This window comes from Oncorhynchus clarkii, chromosome 5 (assembly GCF_045791955.1).
Source record: "Oncorhynchus clarkii lewisi isolate Uvic-CL-2024 chromosome 5, UVic_Ocla_1.0, whole genome shotgun sequence".
In the NCBI taxonomy this organism is placed as follows: Eukaryota; Metazoa; Chordata; class Actinopteri; order Salmoniformes; family Salmonidae; genus Oncorhynchus; species Oncorhynchus clarkii.
The window spans coordinates 22930801-22948267 of NC_092151.1; the positions used below are offsets into that span (position 1 = coordinate 22930801).

At 43.3% G+C, this 17467-nt stretch overlaps 1 protein-coding gene across 7 annotated transcripts in view; it reads left to right on the top strand.

Annotated features, from left to right (window-relative positions):
* The window catches only part of LOC139408533 (ceramide transfer protein-like), a 57602-nt gene extending 40550 nt beyond the window's left edge, over positions 1-17052 (top strand). For 5 of the 7 annotated variants that reach the window (XM_071152528.1, XM_071152532.1, XM_071152533.1 and 2 more), the window contains 12 exons: positions 1266-1373; positions 3000-3135; positions 4320-4403; positions 4634-4884; positions 5421-5507; positions 5638-5730; positions 7368-7463; positions 7645-7777; positions 13507-13577; positions 13749-13877; positions 14178-14307; positions 15927-17052. In XM_071152528.1, the coding sequence (XP_071008629.1) occupies positions 1266-1373; positions 3000-3135; positions 4320-4403; positions 4634-4884; positions 5421-5507; positions 5638-5730; positions 7368-7463; positions 7645-7777; positions 13507-13577; positions 13749-13877; positions 14178-14307; positions 15927-16054 (1446 nt within the window). In that variant the 3' untranslated portion in view covers positions 16055-17052. The remainder of the gene's footprint in view (positions 1-1265; positions 1374-2999; positions 3136-4319; positions 4404-4633; positions 4885-5420; positions 5508-5637; positions 5731-7367; positions 7464-7644; positions 7778-13506; positions 13578-13748; positions 13878-14177; positions 14308-15926) is intronic. The other 2 variants (XM_071152529.1, XM_071152527.1) reach the window with 1 other exon arrangement.
* The last annotated feature ends 415 nt before the right edge of the window (positions 17053-17467 follow it).

Here is a 17467-nt window from a genome sequence, read left to right on the forward strand (position 1 = left end):
AGTTACAAGTAGTGAGTAGAGTTACAGACTATACAGCTACAAGTAGTGAGTGGAGTTACAAACAGACTATACAGTTACAAGTAGTGAGTAGAGTTACAGACTATACAGTTACAAGTAGTGAGTAGAGTTACAGACTATACAGTTACAAGTAGTGAGTAGAGTTACAGACTATAACGCTACAAGTAGTGAGTAGAGTTAGACTATACAGTTACAAGTAGTGAGTAGAGTTACAGACTATAAAGCTACAAGTAGTGAGTAGAGTTACAGACTATACAGTTACAAGTAGTGAGTAGAGTTACAGACTATAAAGCTACAAGTAGTGAGTAGAGTTACAGACTATACAGCTACAAGTAGTGAGTAGAGTTACAGACTATACAGTTACAAGTAGTGAGTATAGTTACAAACAGACTACACAGCTTCAAGTAGTGAGTAGAGTTACAGACTATACAGCTACAAGTAGTGACTAGAGTTACAGACTATACAGCTACAAGTAGTGAGTAGAGTTAGACTATACAGCTACAAGTAGTGAGTAGAGTTACATGCAGACTATACAGCTACAAGTAGTGAGTAGAGTTACAAACAGACTATACAGCTACCAGTAGTGAGTAGTGTTACAAACAGACTATACTAAACAAGTTAAATGTCTTGCCAGAGAAGTTGTAAAAAATAGCGGCTGCGACTCTATTTTGCCAGATGCCAGATCACTGACCGGATGTGACAATTATGGTTGTGATAAAAGCCTATGCAATGTATTTGTGTAATGTTAGTTGAGTTGAATCAACAAATCACAGCACAGGTTGAAGGCTACACTTCCTGCTTTTACTTCCACTCAAAATGACTGCAAGTCCATGCATTATGCCATCATTGACTTGAAAGGAGATGCTCTTCCCTTTCATTCTATTTCTATGGTTACTGCACTTTCAGGGTCATAGAAATAACTCTGTGACAGAGAGAAAATAAGTAGGGATGGAGAGTATTTGCATTAACCTCATACTCTGTCCTAGTGTGACTAGTAGAGGTGAAGGTGCTTGTTGATCATTAGGTTTTCTAGTTGAGGTTTAGTAACTGAATATACTGACTGTGTGATAGCAAGTTGAGATCTGTTACATTTGGTGGTAGATATATTGATGTGATGTGGTGATTGTATGTCACCCCTTAATAGACTTGATATTTTGCTGATGTGTTGTTGTGTAAAGTTAATGATATCTGTTTTCGATATATACTTTCATATCTGTTAATGTCTTTCTCTCGCGCCATGTGTCTAGGCTGAGTCTGGGTATGGTTCAGAGTCCAGTCTGAGAAGACATGGCTCTATGGTGTCTCTCACGTCTGCTACCAGCGGCTACTCCACCACATCCACCTCCTCCTTCAAGGTGAGTCTTGACTTAACACACACACTACTTTCAGCTGACATTAAGCCAGTGCAATTATCAAACTCCTGCTCGTTTTTCTGACCTGATAAAGCTGGTGCTTTTCTGTTGTGCCAGGATTAGTTATTTACCTGTCTTACTGTATATGAGCTCGCTTGCGTTGAGGTGGGAGTGGGAGTGGGGGCAATATCTGAGGTGTGTCCTTAGAAATGTGTGCCAAAAGTGCCAATTTCAGGCAGCGCTGGTGGGGATATTTAAGATGATCCAAAAGCTGGTCTTTGCGGTAACGAGGCATGGATTTTCACAGTCTGTCCAGCTGTGAAGCACCGTGCCCAAATACACATGGAAAAAGAGATGTGCTTTTTGTGCCTGTAAACCTTGTGTATATAGAAACATAAAAAAGTTATGTTTTTCCCCATTTCGTTTCATTTGATTGACAATAAAGCCTCCCCTCTCCTCAATGAAGGCTGGTCATTTATTGATTTGTTCCTCCCAATGCATTCGCCAAGTAGTCAAGACTATTATGAAGAGTTTGGCTCGTAAGACCGCCTTGAAATACATCTTAATCACCAAAGCTTTATTAAAATATCAAGCTTGGGAGTATCCCCTTTTTATTTATGTAGGCTATTATACTTTATTTTCGCCAGCTCCCGTTATTATTTTGGATGTGTGTAAACCCCTCCATGTAGGCTATATGCTTATCAGGGGACGAGAGATGATGTGATTTGGTGACATTTAGAAAATGTTTAGTTATTGCTTGTTTTCTGTTTTGTTTGATTAAAAAACAAGCCCTTACAGGCTACCCTTACCCTACTAAAATGAAATCTGGTTCAACCGCAATGAGTCTGGTGTCTTATCCTGGCCGTACATTAGCCAAGGAGCCTGTCCATGAAAGGTTTCTAAATGGTCTACTCCTGAGGCTTTTCCATTACTCACAATTCACACAGGCCTACCTGCAGTGCAGAGGCTACTCCATTCGACCTGTGTCCATTTCCCAAGAGCGCCTCTTGTTCAGTTACCAAACTCCTCCAAACATATTCAAATAATTCAGTCCTATAATGCCATATCAACGGTAGGCCTAGGCTATATCTTGCTTGTTTAGGACGTGCCTCACATACAATACGATTTACAGGAGCAAAGTATGTTTTATCTGAGGAGTGCGATGCGTAAAGCCCTATACTCATTGACGCCAATTACAACGTTGTCTAGTGTCAACACAACACTTTATTGAGCAAACACTGGATTATTTTTGACTGTTTGTTGCTATTACTCATTACTAGCCTATGTTATTTAATCAACTGTATCAATCCACAAAGAGAATATTCTGTGCCCTCATCCGAATTGGAGTTGATGACATCGCAGAGACAGTCAATAACCAGTCAATAACCAGTCAATACAGAACTTAAGACGAAACGTGTATTAAGCCATGAAACGTGTCGATTGGTCAGTGAGTGGCCAAGCCCTCGTCACAACTATACATCAAAACCTGTCCCTTTCACGCTACGGCCAGCTATTGCGCTCATAATTCACAAATATTTCTGACACAGCCCCAGACCTACCTTTGCGTTAAGTTCGTTAAAATAGAGCCCAGGGTGTTTGCTGACCATGCGTTCCCGTTTGGTTCTGAAGGGCCACAGCCTGAGGGAGAAGCTGGCAGAGATGGAGACGTTCAGAGACATCCTGTGCAGACAGGTCGACACGTTGCAGAAATACTTTGACGGCTGTGCCGATGCCGTCTCCAAGGACGAGCTGCAGAGAGACACAAGTAAGACCATCAATGGATCAATCAATCAGAAGCATTTGTCAATCAAGTCTTCAGTGCTAACTAGACAGCCACCCAGTATTAGGAGGTCAAGTGGGAAGAAAAATCACATGCAGTTGATCTGTGAGACCAAAACCAATGGGTTCCTACTTATTGCCACAAACTTTTGGTCACAAAATATTACCTAACTCAAAAAACAATGGAATACCACAAAAATAAGAAATGCCAAATGTGAGGATCACGAAAATATTTGGCTTTGGGGAAACATTTGCAGAATCTTTAGAGGAATGTGTTCTGTCAGCCCCATTATTGAGATGCAGGTTTTCTAGTCTCTTTTCTCTCTCGCTCTGTTTCTCTCCCCCGCTCTCTCCCTCCCGCTCTCTCCTTCTCTCGCTCCCCTCTCTCCCTCCCACTTTCTCTGCCTTCCTCTACCCCCTCTCTCTCTCCCTCCCGCTCTCTCCTTCTCTCGCTCCCCTTCTCTCTCTCCCACTTTCTCTGCCTTCCTCTACCCCCTCTCTCTCTCCCTCCCGCTCTCTCCTTCTCTCGTTCCCCTTCTCTCCCTCCCACTTTCTCTGCCTTCCTCTAACCCCCCCTCTCTCCCTCCCGCTCTCTCCTTCTCTCGTTCCCCTTCTTTCCCTCCCACTTTCTCTGCCTTCCTCTAACCCCCCCGCTCTCTCCTTCTCTCGCTCCCCTTCTTTCGCTCCCCTTCTCTCCCTCCCACTTTCTCTGCCATCCTCTAACCCCCCCTCTCTCTCTCCCCTCTCTCTTTCTCTTGCTCTCTCTCCCTCTTTCCATCCATCGCTCTATCTTTGGGCTGCCTGAACATTTGCTCGTGGTAGAGTTTGTGCATTGTCACCGTGCCAAGCGACAGCTGTCAATGACCACAGACAATCAAACAGTTTCTTTGTCACCCATCAAGTCCCTCCCTCTATCCCCCCTCTCATCTCTCTCGCTTCCTCCGTCCATCCCTCGCTCCTGCAGAAGAGGCCAGGGCATTGTTGTGGCATTGAGTACAGTAGAGTTTAGTCTGTTTGCCTGCCATGCTCTATGGCTGGGTGCATGCACAAGCAACTCTTGGCACTACCCTACTCTGGCTCTGTTAGTGGCTCTGCAGGGACTTTGTAGGAACTAGTGTACTGTATGACCATGGCTGACTTCTCTTTCGCTGTTGCTCCTCCTCTCTCAAGTTGTGGATGATGATGAGGATGATTTCCCCAACACTCGGTCAGATGGAGAGTTCATCCACAACAACAACGGCAGCAAGGAGAAGCGTAAGTAAAGCAGAATATCCTCTAAAGAAAAGTTACAACGTTTCCACTTAGTTCAAACTTTGATCATTTTATTTTTTAGCATTCTGTCTGAAAAAGCAAGTGTAGTTCTTGTTCTCTTATGTAATGGACAGAGAAGGCTTTGGGACTGGAGAAACATTTTAAACAGGTTCATTCTGTCTTAAATCAATGTTTCAAACATCCATTTTAACAAATATTCCTCTCCTGCTCAGTATTCCAGTCTCTGAGCCCTAAGGACATCAATGGGATAGATTTTAAGGGCGAAGCCATCACGTTCAAGGCCACCACAGCTGGGATCCTGGCCACCCTGTCCCACTGCATGGACCTGATGGTGAAGAGAGAGGACAGCTGGCAGAAGAGACTGGACAAGGAGCTGGAAAAGAGGAGGAGGATAGAGGAGGGCTACAAGTCTGCTCTCTCTGAGCTCAAGAAGAAGTCTCACTTCAGAGGCCCTGATTACGAGGTGAGAAGACTGTTTCCTGTATGGTTTGTCAGTTCTATGATTGTTTTGAGGCAGGTGAAAATACATCTCAGTCTCATCCTCTGGTAATCAATTCCATGTTGCTCTCTTCTCTTAATCCTTATTTTCCTCCTCTCTCTCTCTCTGTCTCTCTCTCTCTCTGTCTCTCTCTCTCTGTCTTTCTCTGTCTGTCTCTTGGTCTCTGTCTCTCTCTATCCTCCCTCTGTCTCTCTCGATCCTCTCTCTGTCTCTCTCTATCCTCTCTCTGTCTCTCTCTATCCTCTCTCTGTCTCTCTCTATCCTCTCTCTCTCTCTCTATCCTCTCTCTGTCTCTCTTTGTCTCTCTCTATCCTCTCTCTGTCTCTCTCTATCCTCTCTCTGTCTCTCTCTGTCTCTCTCTATCCTCTCTCTCTGTCTCTCTCTATTCTCTCTCTCTCTCTGTCTCTCTCTCTGTCTCTCTCTCTGTCTCTCTCTCTCTCTCTCTCTCTCTCTCTCTCTCTCTCTCTCTCTGTCTCTATCTCCTCTCTCGCTCTCTCCAGGAGGGGCCTAACAGCCTGATCAATGAGGATGAGTTTTTTGATGCAGTTGAAGCAGCTCTTGACAGACAAGACAAGATAGAGGAACAGGTACCAGAACAAGGGCAAAACCCCTCGGCCTCAATTGGTATAGAATACATCTCATTCTATAATAATAATGATACATCTTCGTATTACATTGAGTACATATGTTTGATCCTGGCCCTGTGTGTGTGTCTAGTCTCACACTGAGAAGTGGAGGATACAGAGGTCCAGTCCAGTTCCCCCAGGAGATGTCTACTCCACCATGGGATCACACAGATTTGCCGACAAGGTTATTCACCTCTTTTAGTCCTGAGCACCTTACTTTACCTATCACCATCATTCTCTCCCTTTCATTCGTCCTCTCCCCCTTTTTCTTTGCCTCTCTTTCTCTCTACTCTAATTGTCGTATGTGTGTCTGTCGGTCGGTGTGTGTGTCTGTCTGTGTTTGTTTGTGTGTCTGTCTGTGTGTGTGTGTGTGTGTTTGTTTGTGTGTGTGTGTGTTTGTTTGTTTGTGTGTGTGTGTCTGTGTTTGTTTTTGTGTGTGTCTGTCTGTCGGTGTGTGTGTCTGTCTGTCGGTGTGTGTGTCTGTCTTGTTTGTGTGTGTGTGTCTGTCTTGTTTGTTTGTTTGTTTGTTTGTGTGTGTGTGTGTGTGTGTGTATGCCTGTCGGTGTGTGTGTGTCTCTGTCTGTCTGTCGGTGTGTGTGTGTGTCTGTCGGTGTGTCGGTGTGTGTCTCTGTCTGTGTGTGTGTCTGTCTGTGTGTGTCTGTCTGTCTGTCTGTGTGTGTGTCTGTCTGTCTGTCGGTGTGTGTGTCTGTCTGTCGGTGTGTGTGTCTGTCTGTCGGTGTGTGTCTGTGTGTTTGTTTGTGTGTGTGTGTCTGTCGGTGTGTGTGTGTCTGTGTCTTTCTGTCTGTCGGTGTGTGTGTCTGTCGGTGTGTCTGTCAGTGTGTGTGTGTGTGTGTGTGTGTGTCTGTCGGTGTGTGTGTCTGTCGGTGTGTGTGTCTCGTGTGTGTCTCGTGTGTGTGTGTGTGTCTCGTGTGTGTGTGTGTGTGTCTCGTGTGTGTGTGTGTGTGTGTGTGTGTGTCTCGTGTGTGCCTGTGTCTCGTGTGTGCCGGTGTCTCGTGTGTGTCGGTGTCTCGTGTGTGTCGGTGTCTCGTGTGTGTCGGTGTCTCGTGTGTGACGGTGTCTCGTGTGTGTCGGTGTCTCGTGTGTGACGGTGTCTGTGTGTGTGTCTGTGTGTGTGTGTGTCTGTCTGTGTCTGTCGGTGTGTCTCTCGTGTGTGTGTGTGTGTCTCGTGTGTGTGTGTCTCGTGTGTGTGTGTGTGTCTCGTGTGTGTGTGTGTCTCGTGTGTGTGTCTCGTGTGTGTGTGTGTCTCTCGTGTGTGTGTGTGTGTGTCTCGTGTGTTTGTCTCGTGTGTGTCTCGTGTGTGTGTGTGTGTCTCGTGTGTGTTCTGTGTGTCTCTGTCTGTCTGTCTGTCGGTGTGTGTGTGTCTCGTGTGTGTGTGTCTCGTGTGTGTGTGTCTCGTGTGTGTGTGTCTCGTGTGTGTGTGTCTCGTGTGTGTGTGTCTCGTGTGTGTGTGTCTCGTGTGTGTGTCTGTGTGTGTGTGTCTCTGTCTGTCTGTCTGTCTGTCTGTCTGTCTGTCGGTGTGTGTCTGACACTTTCACCCCACAGGCATCTGTCTCTTTCAGCATGAGGCTAGCTTCCAGCATGATGTTGGCTGCCCCTCTGACGATGCTATGTTGCTGTTGAGATAATACTGTATTGTCTGTTAGCACACAGATTTACTGGCCTCTGCATGTCATAGCGACTACCTCACAATACAAGCGTTGGCTTGTCTTTCCTGTATCACTTTTATATTTATCGGTGAACATTTATGTCTCTGACCTTTAACCCTGTCTGTCCCTTCCTCTTCCTGGTTGACTGTGATAGGTGGAGGAGATGGTGCAGAATCACATGACCTACTCGCTGCAGGATATGGGCGGAGACGCCAACTGGCAGCTGGTGGTGGAGGAGGGGGAGATGAAGGTAGGAGAGAGGGGGAGAGCGAGAGGAGAGAGATGATGATTATATTGCCACTGTCAGTCTTGTTATACAAATGTAATAAAAATGTACATGAATAACACATGCACCCATCATCTAAGCCAACTGGAGCAGTTTGAGTCCCACACCTGTTTCTACATCTTCCATCTGTATGTGTGTTGTGAAGGTGTACAGGAGAGAGGTAGAGGAGAACGGTATTGTCCTGGACCCCCTGAAGGCCACTCACTCCGTAAAGGGAGTGACCGGACACGAGGTGTGCCACTATTTCTGGGACACAGATGTACGCAACGACTGGGAAAGTAAGTTTCATCTTCAATTTTTTTCTATGTAAAACAGAGCTTCGCAATAGCAATGCAGAAACAAACAAAACAACTGTTGCCATAAGGTAAGCACAGTACAATATATGAAAGCAATTATGATAAGACTTTTTACCATGTCTTTCTTTAACTTAATGAATCAGGTCAGCCTGGTTTGTGAAAGCATGCAATTTCTCCCAGTTTCTTTAAAAAGAAAATGTTTTAATTGTTAAGGCATATGTAAATCTTTCCATAGCAAAAATCTATTGATTTATACTTTACAATTCTTCAGACTTTGGGTATTCTACTTTTTTACCAAATCCTGGTAATGACTTTTGTACTAACGGCAAGGCAAACATAAATCAAGTATCTATCACTGTTAGTCACAACTCCTGGAACATTGCCACGGTACATTACAGGTTCTAGGGACTCTTTTATTACAGAACATACATTCTCTCAGAACACTGTCCATTTCTTACATTCCCAAAAGATGTGTGGTTGGCATCTACATGGCCACACAGACACCAGCATGGTTGTTGTTTACCTAGCGGGTGCTTTTTGATTCTAGGTGTGATATATTTTTCCAACAAAACTCCCGCCATGTTCTTACGTTTGTAGAAGTATGTTGTGTTTTGCATATATTGTCCCAATCTTCCTCTGAAATATCAGTCTTTAATTCCTTCTCCTATTTTGCTTTAATATAAAAGGTTGAATCTTTTCTAGAAGCAATCAGGTCATGACAGAGTGAAGAAATTGTCTTGGATGTTCCTTGTTTATATAACATTTCGAATGACATGATAGTCCCATTTGGTATTGTATCTTTCATTTTGATCTGATTTTCAAAATAATCCTTTAACTGTAAGTATCTGAAAATAACTCATTTTTTCCATACCACAATTCACCTTTAGATTCAGAAAATTTAAAAGCTCTGGTCTGAGGAGCATCGGTCTAAGGGACTGCATCTCAGTGCTAGAAGCGTCACCACAGACCCTGGTTGAATTTCCAGGTTGAATCACAACCGGCCGTGATTAGGAGTCCCCATAGGCCAGCGCACAATTGGCTCAGCGTCGTCTGGGTTTGGCCGGGGTAGGCCGTCATTGTAAATCAGTGTTTGTTCTTAACTGACTCACCTAGTTAAATAAATAAAAAAGAGCTCTGTCCTCTGCAATGGTACAAAATGCTGTCTCACCTAGGACTGTGGCGGTCACGAAATTTCGTCAGCCGGTGATTGTCAAGCAAATAACTGTTGATCTCACGGTAATTGACCGTAATTAACATAAACAAATCAAATCACATTTTATTGTCACATACACATGGTTAGCAGATGTTAATGTGAGTGTAGCGAAATGCTTGTGCTTCTAGTTCCGACAATGCAGTAATAACCAACGAGTAATCTAACCTAACATTTTCACAACAACTACCTTACACATACAGTGGGGCAAAAAAGTATTTAGTCAGCCACCAATTGTGCAAGTTCTCCCACTTAAAAAGATGAGAGAGGCCTGTAATTTTCATCATAGGTATCACATATCACTTCAACTATGACAGACAAAATGAGAAAAAAAATCCAGAAAATCACATTGTAGGGTTTTTAATGAATTTATTTGCAAATTATGGTGGAAAATAAGTATTTGGTCAATAACAAAAGTTTATCTCAATACTTTGTTATATACCCTTTGTTGGGAATGACAGAGGTCAAACGTTTTCTGTAAGTCTTCACAAGGTTTTCACACACTGTTGCTGCTATTTTGGCCCATTCCTCCATGCAGATCTTCTCTAGAGCAGTGATGTTTTGGGGCTGTTGCTCGGCAACACAGACTTTCAACTCCCTCCAAAGATGATTTTCTATGGGGTTGAGATCTGGAGACTGGCTAGGCCACTACAGGACCTTGAAATGCTTCTTACGAAGCCACTCCTTCGTTGCCCGGGCGGTGTGTTTGGGATCATTGTCATGCTGAAAGACCCAGCCACGTTTCATCTTCAATGCCCTTGCTGATGGAAGGAGGTTTTCACTCAAAATCTCACGATACATGGCCCCATTCATTCTTTACACGGATCAATCGTCCTGGTCCCTTTGCAGAAAAACAGCCCCAAAGCATGATGTTTCCACCCCCATGCTTCACATATGCTGTTCTTTGGATGCAACTCAGCATTCTTTGTCCTCCAAACACGACGAGTTGAGTTTTTACCAAAAAGTTATATTTTGGTTTCATCTGCACGTATGACATTCTCCCAATCTTCTTGTGGATCATCCAAATGCTATCTAGCAAACTTCAGACGGGCCTGGACATGTAATGGCTTAAGCAGAGGGACACGTCTGGCACTGCAGGATTTGAGTCCCTGGCAGCGTAGTGTGTTACTGATGGTAGGCTTTGTTACTTTGGTCCCAGCTCTCTGCAGGTCATTCACTAGGTCCCCCCGTGTGGTTATGGGATTTTTGCTCATCGTTCTTGTGATCATTTTGACCCCACGGGATGAGATCTTGCGTGGAGCCCCAGATCGAGGGAGATTATCAGTGGTCGTGTATGCCTTCCATTTCCTAATAATTGCTCCCACAGTTGATTTCTTCAAACCAAGCTGCTTACCTATTGCAGATTCAGTCTTCCCAGCCTGGTGCAGGTCTACAATTTTGTTTCTGTTGTCCTTTGACAGCTCTTTGGTCTTGGCCATAGTGGAGTTTGGAGTGTGACTGTTTGAGGTTTTGGATAGGTGTCTTTTATACTGATAACAAGTTCAAACAGGTGCCATTAATACAGGTAACGAGTGGAGGACAGAGGAGACTCTTGAATAAGAAGTTACAGGCCTGTTAGATCCAGAAATCTTGCTTGTTTGTAGGTGACCAAATACTTATTTTCCATCATAATTTGCAAATAAATTCATTAAAAATCCTACAATGTGATTTTCTGTATTTTTTTTTCTCATTTTATCTGTCATAGTTGGTGTACCTATGATGAAAATTACAGGCCTCTCATCTTTTTAAGTGGGAGAACTTGCACAATTAGTGGCTGACTAAATACTTTTTTGCCCCACTGTAGCCTACACCTTCACAATAAATCCATGATTTATTTTAGACAGGTCTAAAGAAACATGATATGAAGAAAATGTAGTCTATTTCAGAACCACAGAATAGCATACTCTGAGTTGTCCGTATGTTAGGTCCTGATCTGGCTATGCCAAACGGCTATTCATTTAGCAGACAAGATTTGCTTCGACTTCCGTGGCATTATTTTATAGTATGAAGAATACAATTGAACAAAGCTGAATAAAATAGAAAGGATATTTTCTCCAAACAATTTAGGGAGTGCGCACAGGCGGCTATTCTGTGTTGAGCAGTTAACAAAGAAATAGGTCCTGCTATATGCTTCATTTAGAGTTATTAATGTAACTTTAGTTGTTCTACAAACGTATGTTTAGATTTGTAATACATTGTAAGGCTGCATGATGACTAATTATGATTTGAAAAAGGTATCTTGAAAGGCATGAGCTCTGCTTTGTTTTTTTACGCAGGCTATACACACCATATCAGTCACTCATTCACAATTTGACAAGCACTTGATAATGCCTAAAATGTCCTGCCGGCATCCCCTTTGTGTAGCCGTAAATAAATTATTTAGGCCCTAATTTACGGATTTCATATGACTAGGAATACAGATATGCATCTGTTGGTCACAGATACCTTTAAAAAAAAAAGGTAGGGTCGTGGATCAGAAAACCAGTCAATATCTGGTGTGACCACCATTTTACTCATGCAGCATGACACATCTCTTTCTCAGAGAGTTGATAAGCCTGTTGATTGTGGCCTGTGGAATGTGGTCCCACTCCTCAATGGCTGTGCGAAATTGCTGGATATTGGCAGGAACTGTAACACGCTGTCGTACACGTAGACCCAGAGCATCCCAAACATGCTCAATGGGTGACATGTATGGTGAGTATGCAGGCCATGGAAGAACTGGGACATTTTCAGCTTCCAGGAATTGTGTACAGTGGCCGTGCAGTGGCCTTGTGACATAAGGCCGTGCATTATCACACTGAAACATGAGATGATGGCGGTGAATGAATGGCACGACAACAGGCCTCAGGATCTCATCACTGTATTTCTGTGCATTCAAATTGCCATCGATAAAATGCAATTGTTTTCGTTGTCCGTCGCTTATGCCTGACCATACCATAACCCCATCACCAACAATGGGGTACTCTGTTCACAACGTTAGCATCAGCAAACCGCTTGCCCACACAACGCCATACACGCTGTCATTCATCTGTTAAGAGAACACTTCTCCAGCGTGCCAGTGGCCATCAAAGGTCAACATTTGCCCACTGAAGTTGGTTACAACGCCGAACTACAGTCATGTCAAGACCGTGGTGAGGATGACGAGCACTCAGATGAGCTTCGCTGAGACGCTGAATAAAAGCTTCGCTGACAAAACTACACATTTGGACTTTTATTGTCCCCCAGCAGAAGGTGCACCTGTGTAATGATCCTTGATAGTAATTTGTCCCAGAGGTTGAACTGTTTTGGGGGGACCTCTGCTGGTAGAGAGGGGAATAAATACAGCAGTCTATGGACTATTCATTTTCACTGCCTTTATTCTAGAGCTGAAATCTAAGGGAAGAAGTGACCATCTCTATATCTTCATTAATATTTTGGATAGTTGGCTTATTTGTTATAGCTTTATAATGTATTTTGTTACGTTTTCACGGCAATGTAAACCTATTTACTCCATTTCTCATTTTCTCTATTTTTGCATATATTTGATACTGAATTATCAGATCTTCAACCAAAACCTAATATTAGATTAACGGAACCGGAGTTTACAAATAACACAAAAGTATACCTATTTTATTTATTTAACAAAGTTATTCAACACCCAATTCCCCTGTGTGAGAAAGTAATTGCCCCCTTCCATTCTAACTGGTTGTGCCACCTTTTAGCTGTTGAGCAGTCTCTCACTTCGCTGTGGAGGAAAGTTGACTCACTCTTGCATGCAGAACTGCTTTAACTCAGTGACATTTGTGAATTTTCAGGCATAAACTGACACACGATTTCAATTGGGATTAGGGACTTTGACTAGGCCATTTCAAAACTTAAAATGAGTTGTTTCTTTTAGCTATTTTCATGTAGACTTGATTGTGTGCTTTGAATCATTGTCTTGCTGCATGACCCCGCTGCACTTCAGCTCACAGACGGATGTCCTGACATTCTGTAGAATTCTCTGATTCAGAGCAGAATTCATGCTTCCTTCTATTATATTTCCTGTGATTGGGTGTAGTTAGAGTAGATTTTGTGTTTTGTATAATTTAGTTTGTGTCCTGAATTGTAACCATATCCTTCCAACATATTTGTTAGTTTTGGGAGGCAAGTGTTAAAAACTAGCACGTCCTCGGCATACAAGGTGATTTTTATGCTATTTTCCTCAGATGGTAATACTTTGTAGTTCCTAATGTTACCTTATCGTTTGGGCTAGGGGCTCATTATGTAAGGCAAACAAAGCTGGGGAGGTGCACCATCCCTGGAGTGCATTGTAAAGTCATTTTATTTGTCAGATCACTTAAATTCTAACAACAGGATCTTGATAAATGTTTTTAAAACACTGAATTGCATCTGGCACTTCAGTTTTCAATACTGTCATTTTCTGCAATGTTGCCAATCTCTGTAGTAAGGTCTCAATGTTCAATAATTGAGTGATTTATTTGATATGTTCTTATTCTGCTCTCTCTTTACTTTAATTCAGCTACTATTGAGAACTTCAACGTTGTGGAGACGTTATCAGAAAATGCTGTTATCGTCTATCAGACACACAAGGTAAGAGAGAATGAGTAAAACACAGATGCCAAGGTTTCAAACCCAGACGCCTTCGGCGTTTTTAAAATGTGTTGCACTGAACATCCCACCACAATAAAGACCCTTTAAAGAGTGCCTTTTAAGTGTGTTTACTAAATGACTGGAAGGAAAATCTATGTGTGTGTGTTGCAGAGGGTGTGGCCTGCCTCTCAGAGAGATGTGCTCTACTTGTCTGCCATGAGGAAGATCCTGGCTAACAACGAGAACGACCCTGACACCTGGCTGGTCTGCAACTTCTCTGTGGACCACGACAATGCCATGGTCAGTATAACCCCCCCTACCCCTGGCGACCCAGACACCTGGCTGGTCTGCAACTTCTCTGTGGACCACGACAACGCCATGGTCAATCTCAGTTTAGTCTTCTTGAGATGGGCTTTTCCAGGAATTCCTGATTCCCCAGACTGACCTTAATCTATTTTTTTTTTGGGGGGGGGGGGTCTGTTACAATAACAACCAGGTTCGTCAAGGTAGAGACTAAACATACATACAAATATTTATATTGTATTTTCTTTGGTCAATGCTTGTGAATTGATGATCTTTCATGTCATTGTCCCCCCTCAGCCCACCAACAGGTGTGTCCGTGCCAAAATCAACATCGCCATGATCTGCCAGACCCTGGTAAGCCCACCAGAGGGCGACAGAGAGATCAGCAGAGACAACATCACCTGTAAAATCACCTACGTCGCCAACGGTGAGCTCACCTCCTAAATCACTCTGATAGCCACGACAGATGACCTGCTAGAATGGACAAATAAGCAGTATTACAATAGCCATGTAAACTCAGCAAAAAAAGAAACGTCCCTTTTTCAGGACCCTGTCTTTCAAAGATAATTCGTAAAAATCCAAATAACTTCACAAATCTTCATTGTAAAGGGTTTAAACACTTTCTCATGCTTGTTCAATGAACCATAAACAATTAATGAACATGCACCTGTGGAACGGTCGTTAAGACACTAACAGCTTACAGACTGTAGGCAATTAAGGTCACAGTTATGAAAACTTAGGACACAAAAAAGGCTTTTCTACTGACTCTGAAAGATGCCCGGGGTCCCTGTTCATCTGCGTGAACGTGCCTTAGGCATGCTACAAGGAGGCATGAGGACTGCAGATGTGGCCAGGGCAATAAATTGCATGTGTCCGTACTGTGAGACGCCTAAGACAGCGATACAGGGAGACAGGACGGACAGCTGATCCTCCTCGAAATGGCAGACCTACGTGTAACAACACCTACACAGGATCGGTACATCACACATGCGAGACAGGTACAGGATGGCAACAACAACTGCCTGAGTTACACCAGGAACGCACAATCCCTCCATCAGTGCTCAGACTGTCTGCAATAGGCTGAGAGAGGCTGGACTGAGGGCTTGTAGGCCTGTTGTAAGGCAGGTCCTCACCAGACATCACCAGCAACAACGTCGCCTATGGGCACAAACCCACCGTCGTTGGACCAGACAGGACTGGCAAAAAGTGCTCTTCACTGACGAGTCGTGGTTTTGTCTCACCAGGGGTGATGATTGGATTTACGTTTATCGTCAAATGAATGAGCGTTACACCGAGGCCTGTACTCTGGAGCGGGATCGATTTGGAGGTTCCGTCATGGTCTGGGGCGGTGTGTCACAGCATCATCGGACTGAGCTTGTTGTCATAAAAAGCCAACCCAACGATGTGCGTTACATGGAAGACATCCTCCTCCCTCATGTGGTATGCTTCCTGCAGGCTCATCCTGACATGACCCTCCAACATGACAATGCCACCAGCCATACTGCTCGTTCTGTGCGTGATTTCCTGCAAGACAGGAATGTCAGTGTTCTGTCGTGGCCAGTGAAGAGCCCGGATCTCAATCCCATTGATCACGTCTGGAACCTGTTGGATCGGAGGGTGAGGGCTAGGGCCATTCTCCCCAGAAATGTCCGGGAACTTGCAGGTGCCTTGGTGGAAGAGTGGAGTAACATCTCACAGCAAGAACTGGCAAATCTGGTGCAGTCCATGAGGAGGAGATGCACTGCAGTACTTAATGCAGCTGGTGGCCACACCAGATAGTGACTGTTACTTTTTATTTTGACCCCCCCCCCCCCCCCCCCCTTTGTTCAGGGACACATTATTACGCAGTTGACAGTGAGAGGATGTTTGTTTTTTTGCTGAGTTTATATACAGTACCAATAACTATGTATTCTTCAATTGGGGTTTGTGATATTTGAAGCAGGGCCAATATCATTAGACTATATATTGTATATGAATCTACAGGTGTTGTGAATGAACCTGTTCTTTGTGATATCCTGTGTAACGTGTATTTCCTTTTCATCTCAGTGAACCCGGGAGGCTGGGCTCCTGCCTCAGTCCTGAGGGCCGTGGCCAAGAGGGAGTACCCCAAGTTCCTCAAACGTTTCACTGGCTACGTCCAGGAGAAAACATCAGTGAAACCTATTCTCTTCTGAGGTTCACAGGACTCACTACACCACTGTCCACACAAGACTGTTCTGAACATAGCATACCATGACAACCCGAACATAGCTAGCCCTCATGCTAGTGTACACTAACTAGTCCTCATGCTTGGTCTTTAGCTCGGTCTCCAGCTAGCTTCAATGTAAGCCCTCATGCTAGCGTCAATGCTAGTTTCCCATTCTACACCTCATGCTAGTTCTTTATACTAGCTCGCTCCTCATGCTAGTTTCCTATGCTAGCTCTCAAGCTAGTTCTTATGCTAGCTCCCACATTAGCTAGCATGCTAATGCAGAAAGACCTGTGAGAATAGCCTAAATGTAAAAAATAAAACAAATCCATTTTCTGGCAGAGATATAATATATAAATGTATGCGTTAAGAAATTTATAAGAAAGCAATTTAAGACATAAAGAAAAAACATGGCTCTATTTTAGTCCTGCTTTTTGTAGTTGACCTTTTTTTAAGAAATGGAGTGTTCCTATTTTGTGTTGATTTTGCTTTTTATAATAATCAGTGGTGTCACAGCTTACTCTCATGCTGCTAATTTTTCAAGTACAACAAAACAATTTAGCCTCTTTTTTCCCCCTAGAATGAATGTTGTGTTTGTAAAAAAAAAAAAAGTGTAGAGGGCTGTCATTGAATTATGACCCCTATGACATAAGACTTGACCTTTTGGTCTTTGTCTCCCTGGTGAAAACACCACTTTGCTGGTGCTGATGGAGGGACGAGACTAAAAGTTTATTTTGTTTTCAAATGTTGAAAATGTATTTGTTTCTTTATTTTGGTGGTTGTACTTGAGTCAATAGCTAGGTTTCCAGCCAATTGGGGACAGATTTTCATGCAAATATTCAGAAATCTGCATAAAGAATGAGAATTTTCCCACCAGTGGTGTTTCCACCAAACTGACTTGTTGGTGATAAAAATCAGTGCGTGATGACACGGTGCACTTTTTCACTTAAGTTTTCATGTACTGAATAAAAATCTAAAATCCCATGTCCTTCCATCGCTGTTGCCATAAATAGCAAATGTGCCTACTCTTGTCTTGGCACGTGCGCTCTAGCCAACAACTCGCAGATACAGTGCTGGTAGGCTAGTCTACATGAGATTATTATGGATTAGAGCGAGAATATTTATATTTGTCAAGCATCGATCATCATGTCACCGGAATAAAATCCTCTATTTATTGGAAAGGAGCATCAAACTCATCACCTTGCACTTTCATTACCCTGTAAAATTCATAATTTAGCCTAATAAACGGCATGGTTTCCCAAGTCGTAGTGGGAGTTCCACACACCATATCATTGTGTGACTCACAATATTATGATTATATCAATATTTGTGCATAAAAGTATTTCCACCATTTCACTTGTAATTCATTTGACACAAAGATCTCAACATGTTGAACGAA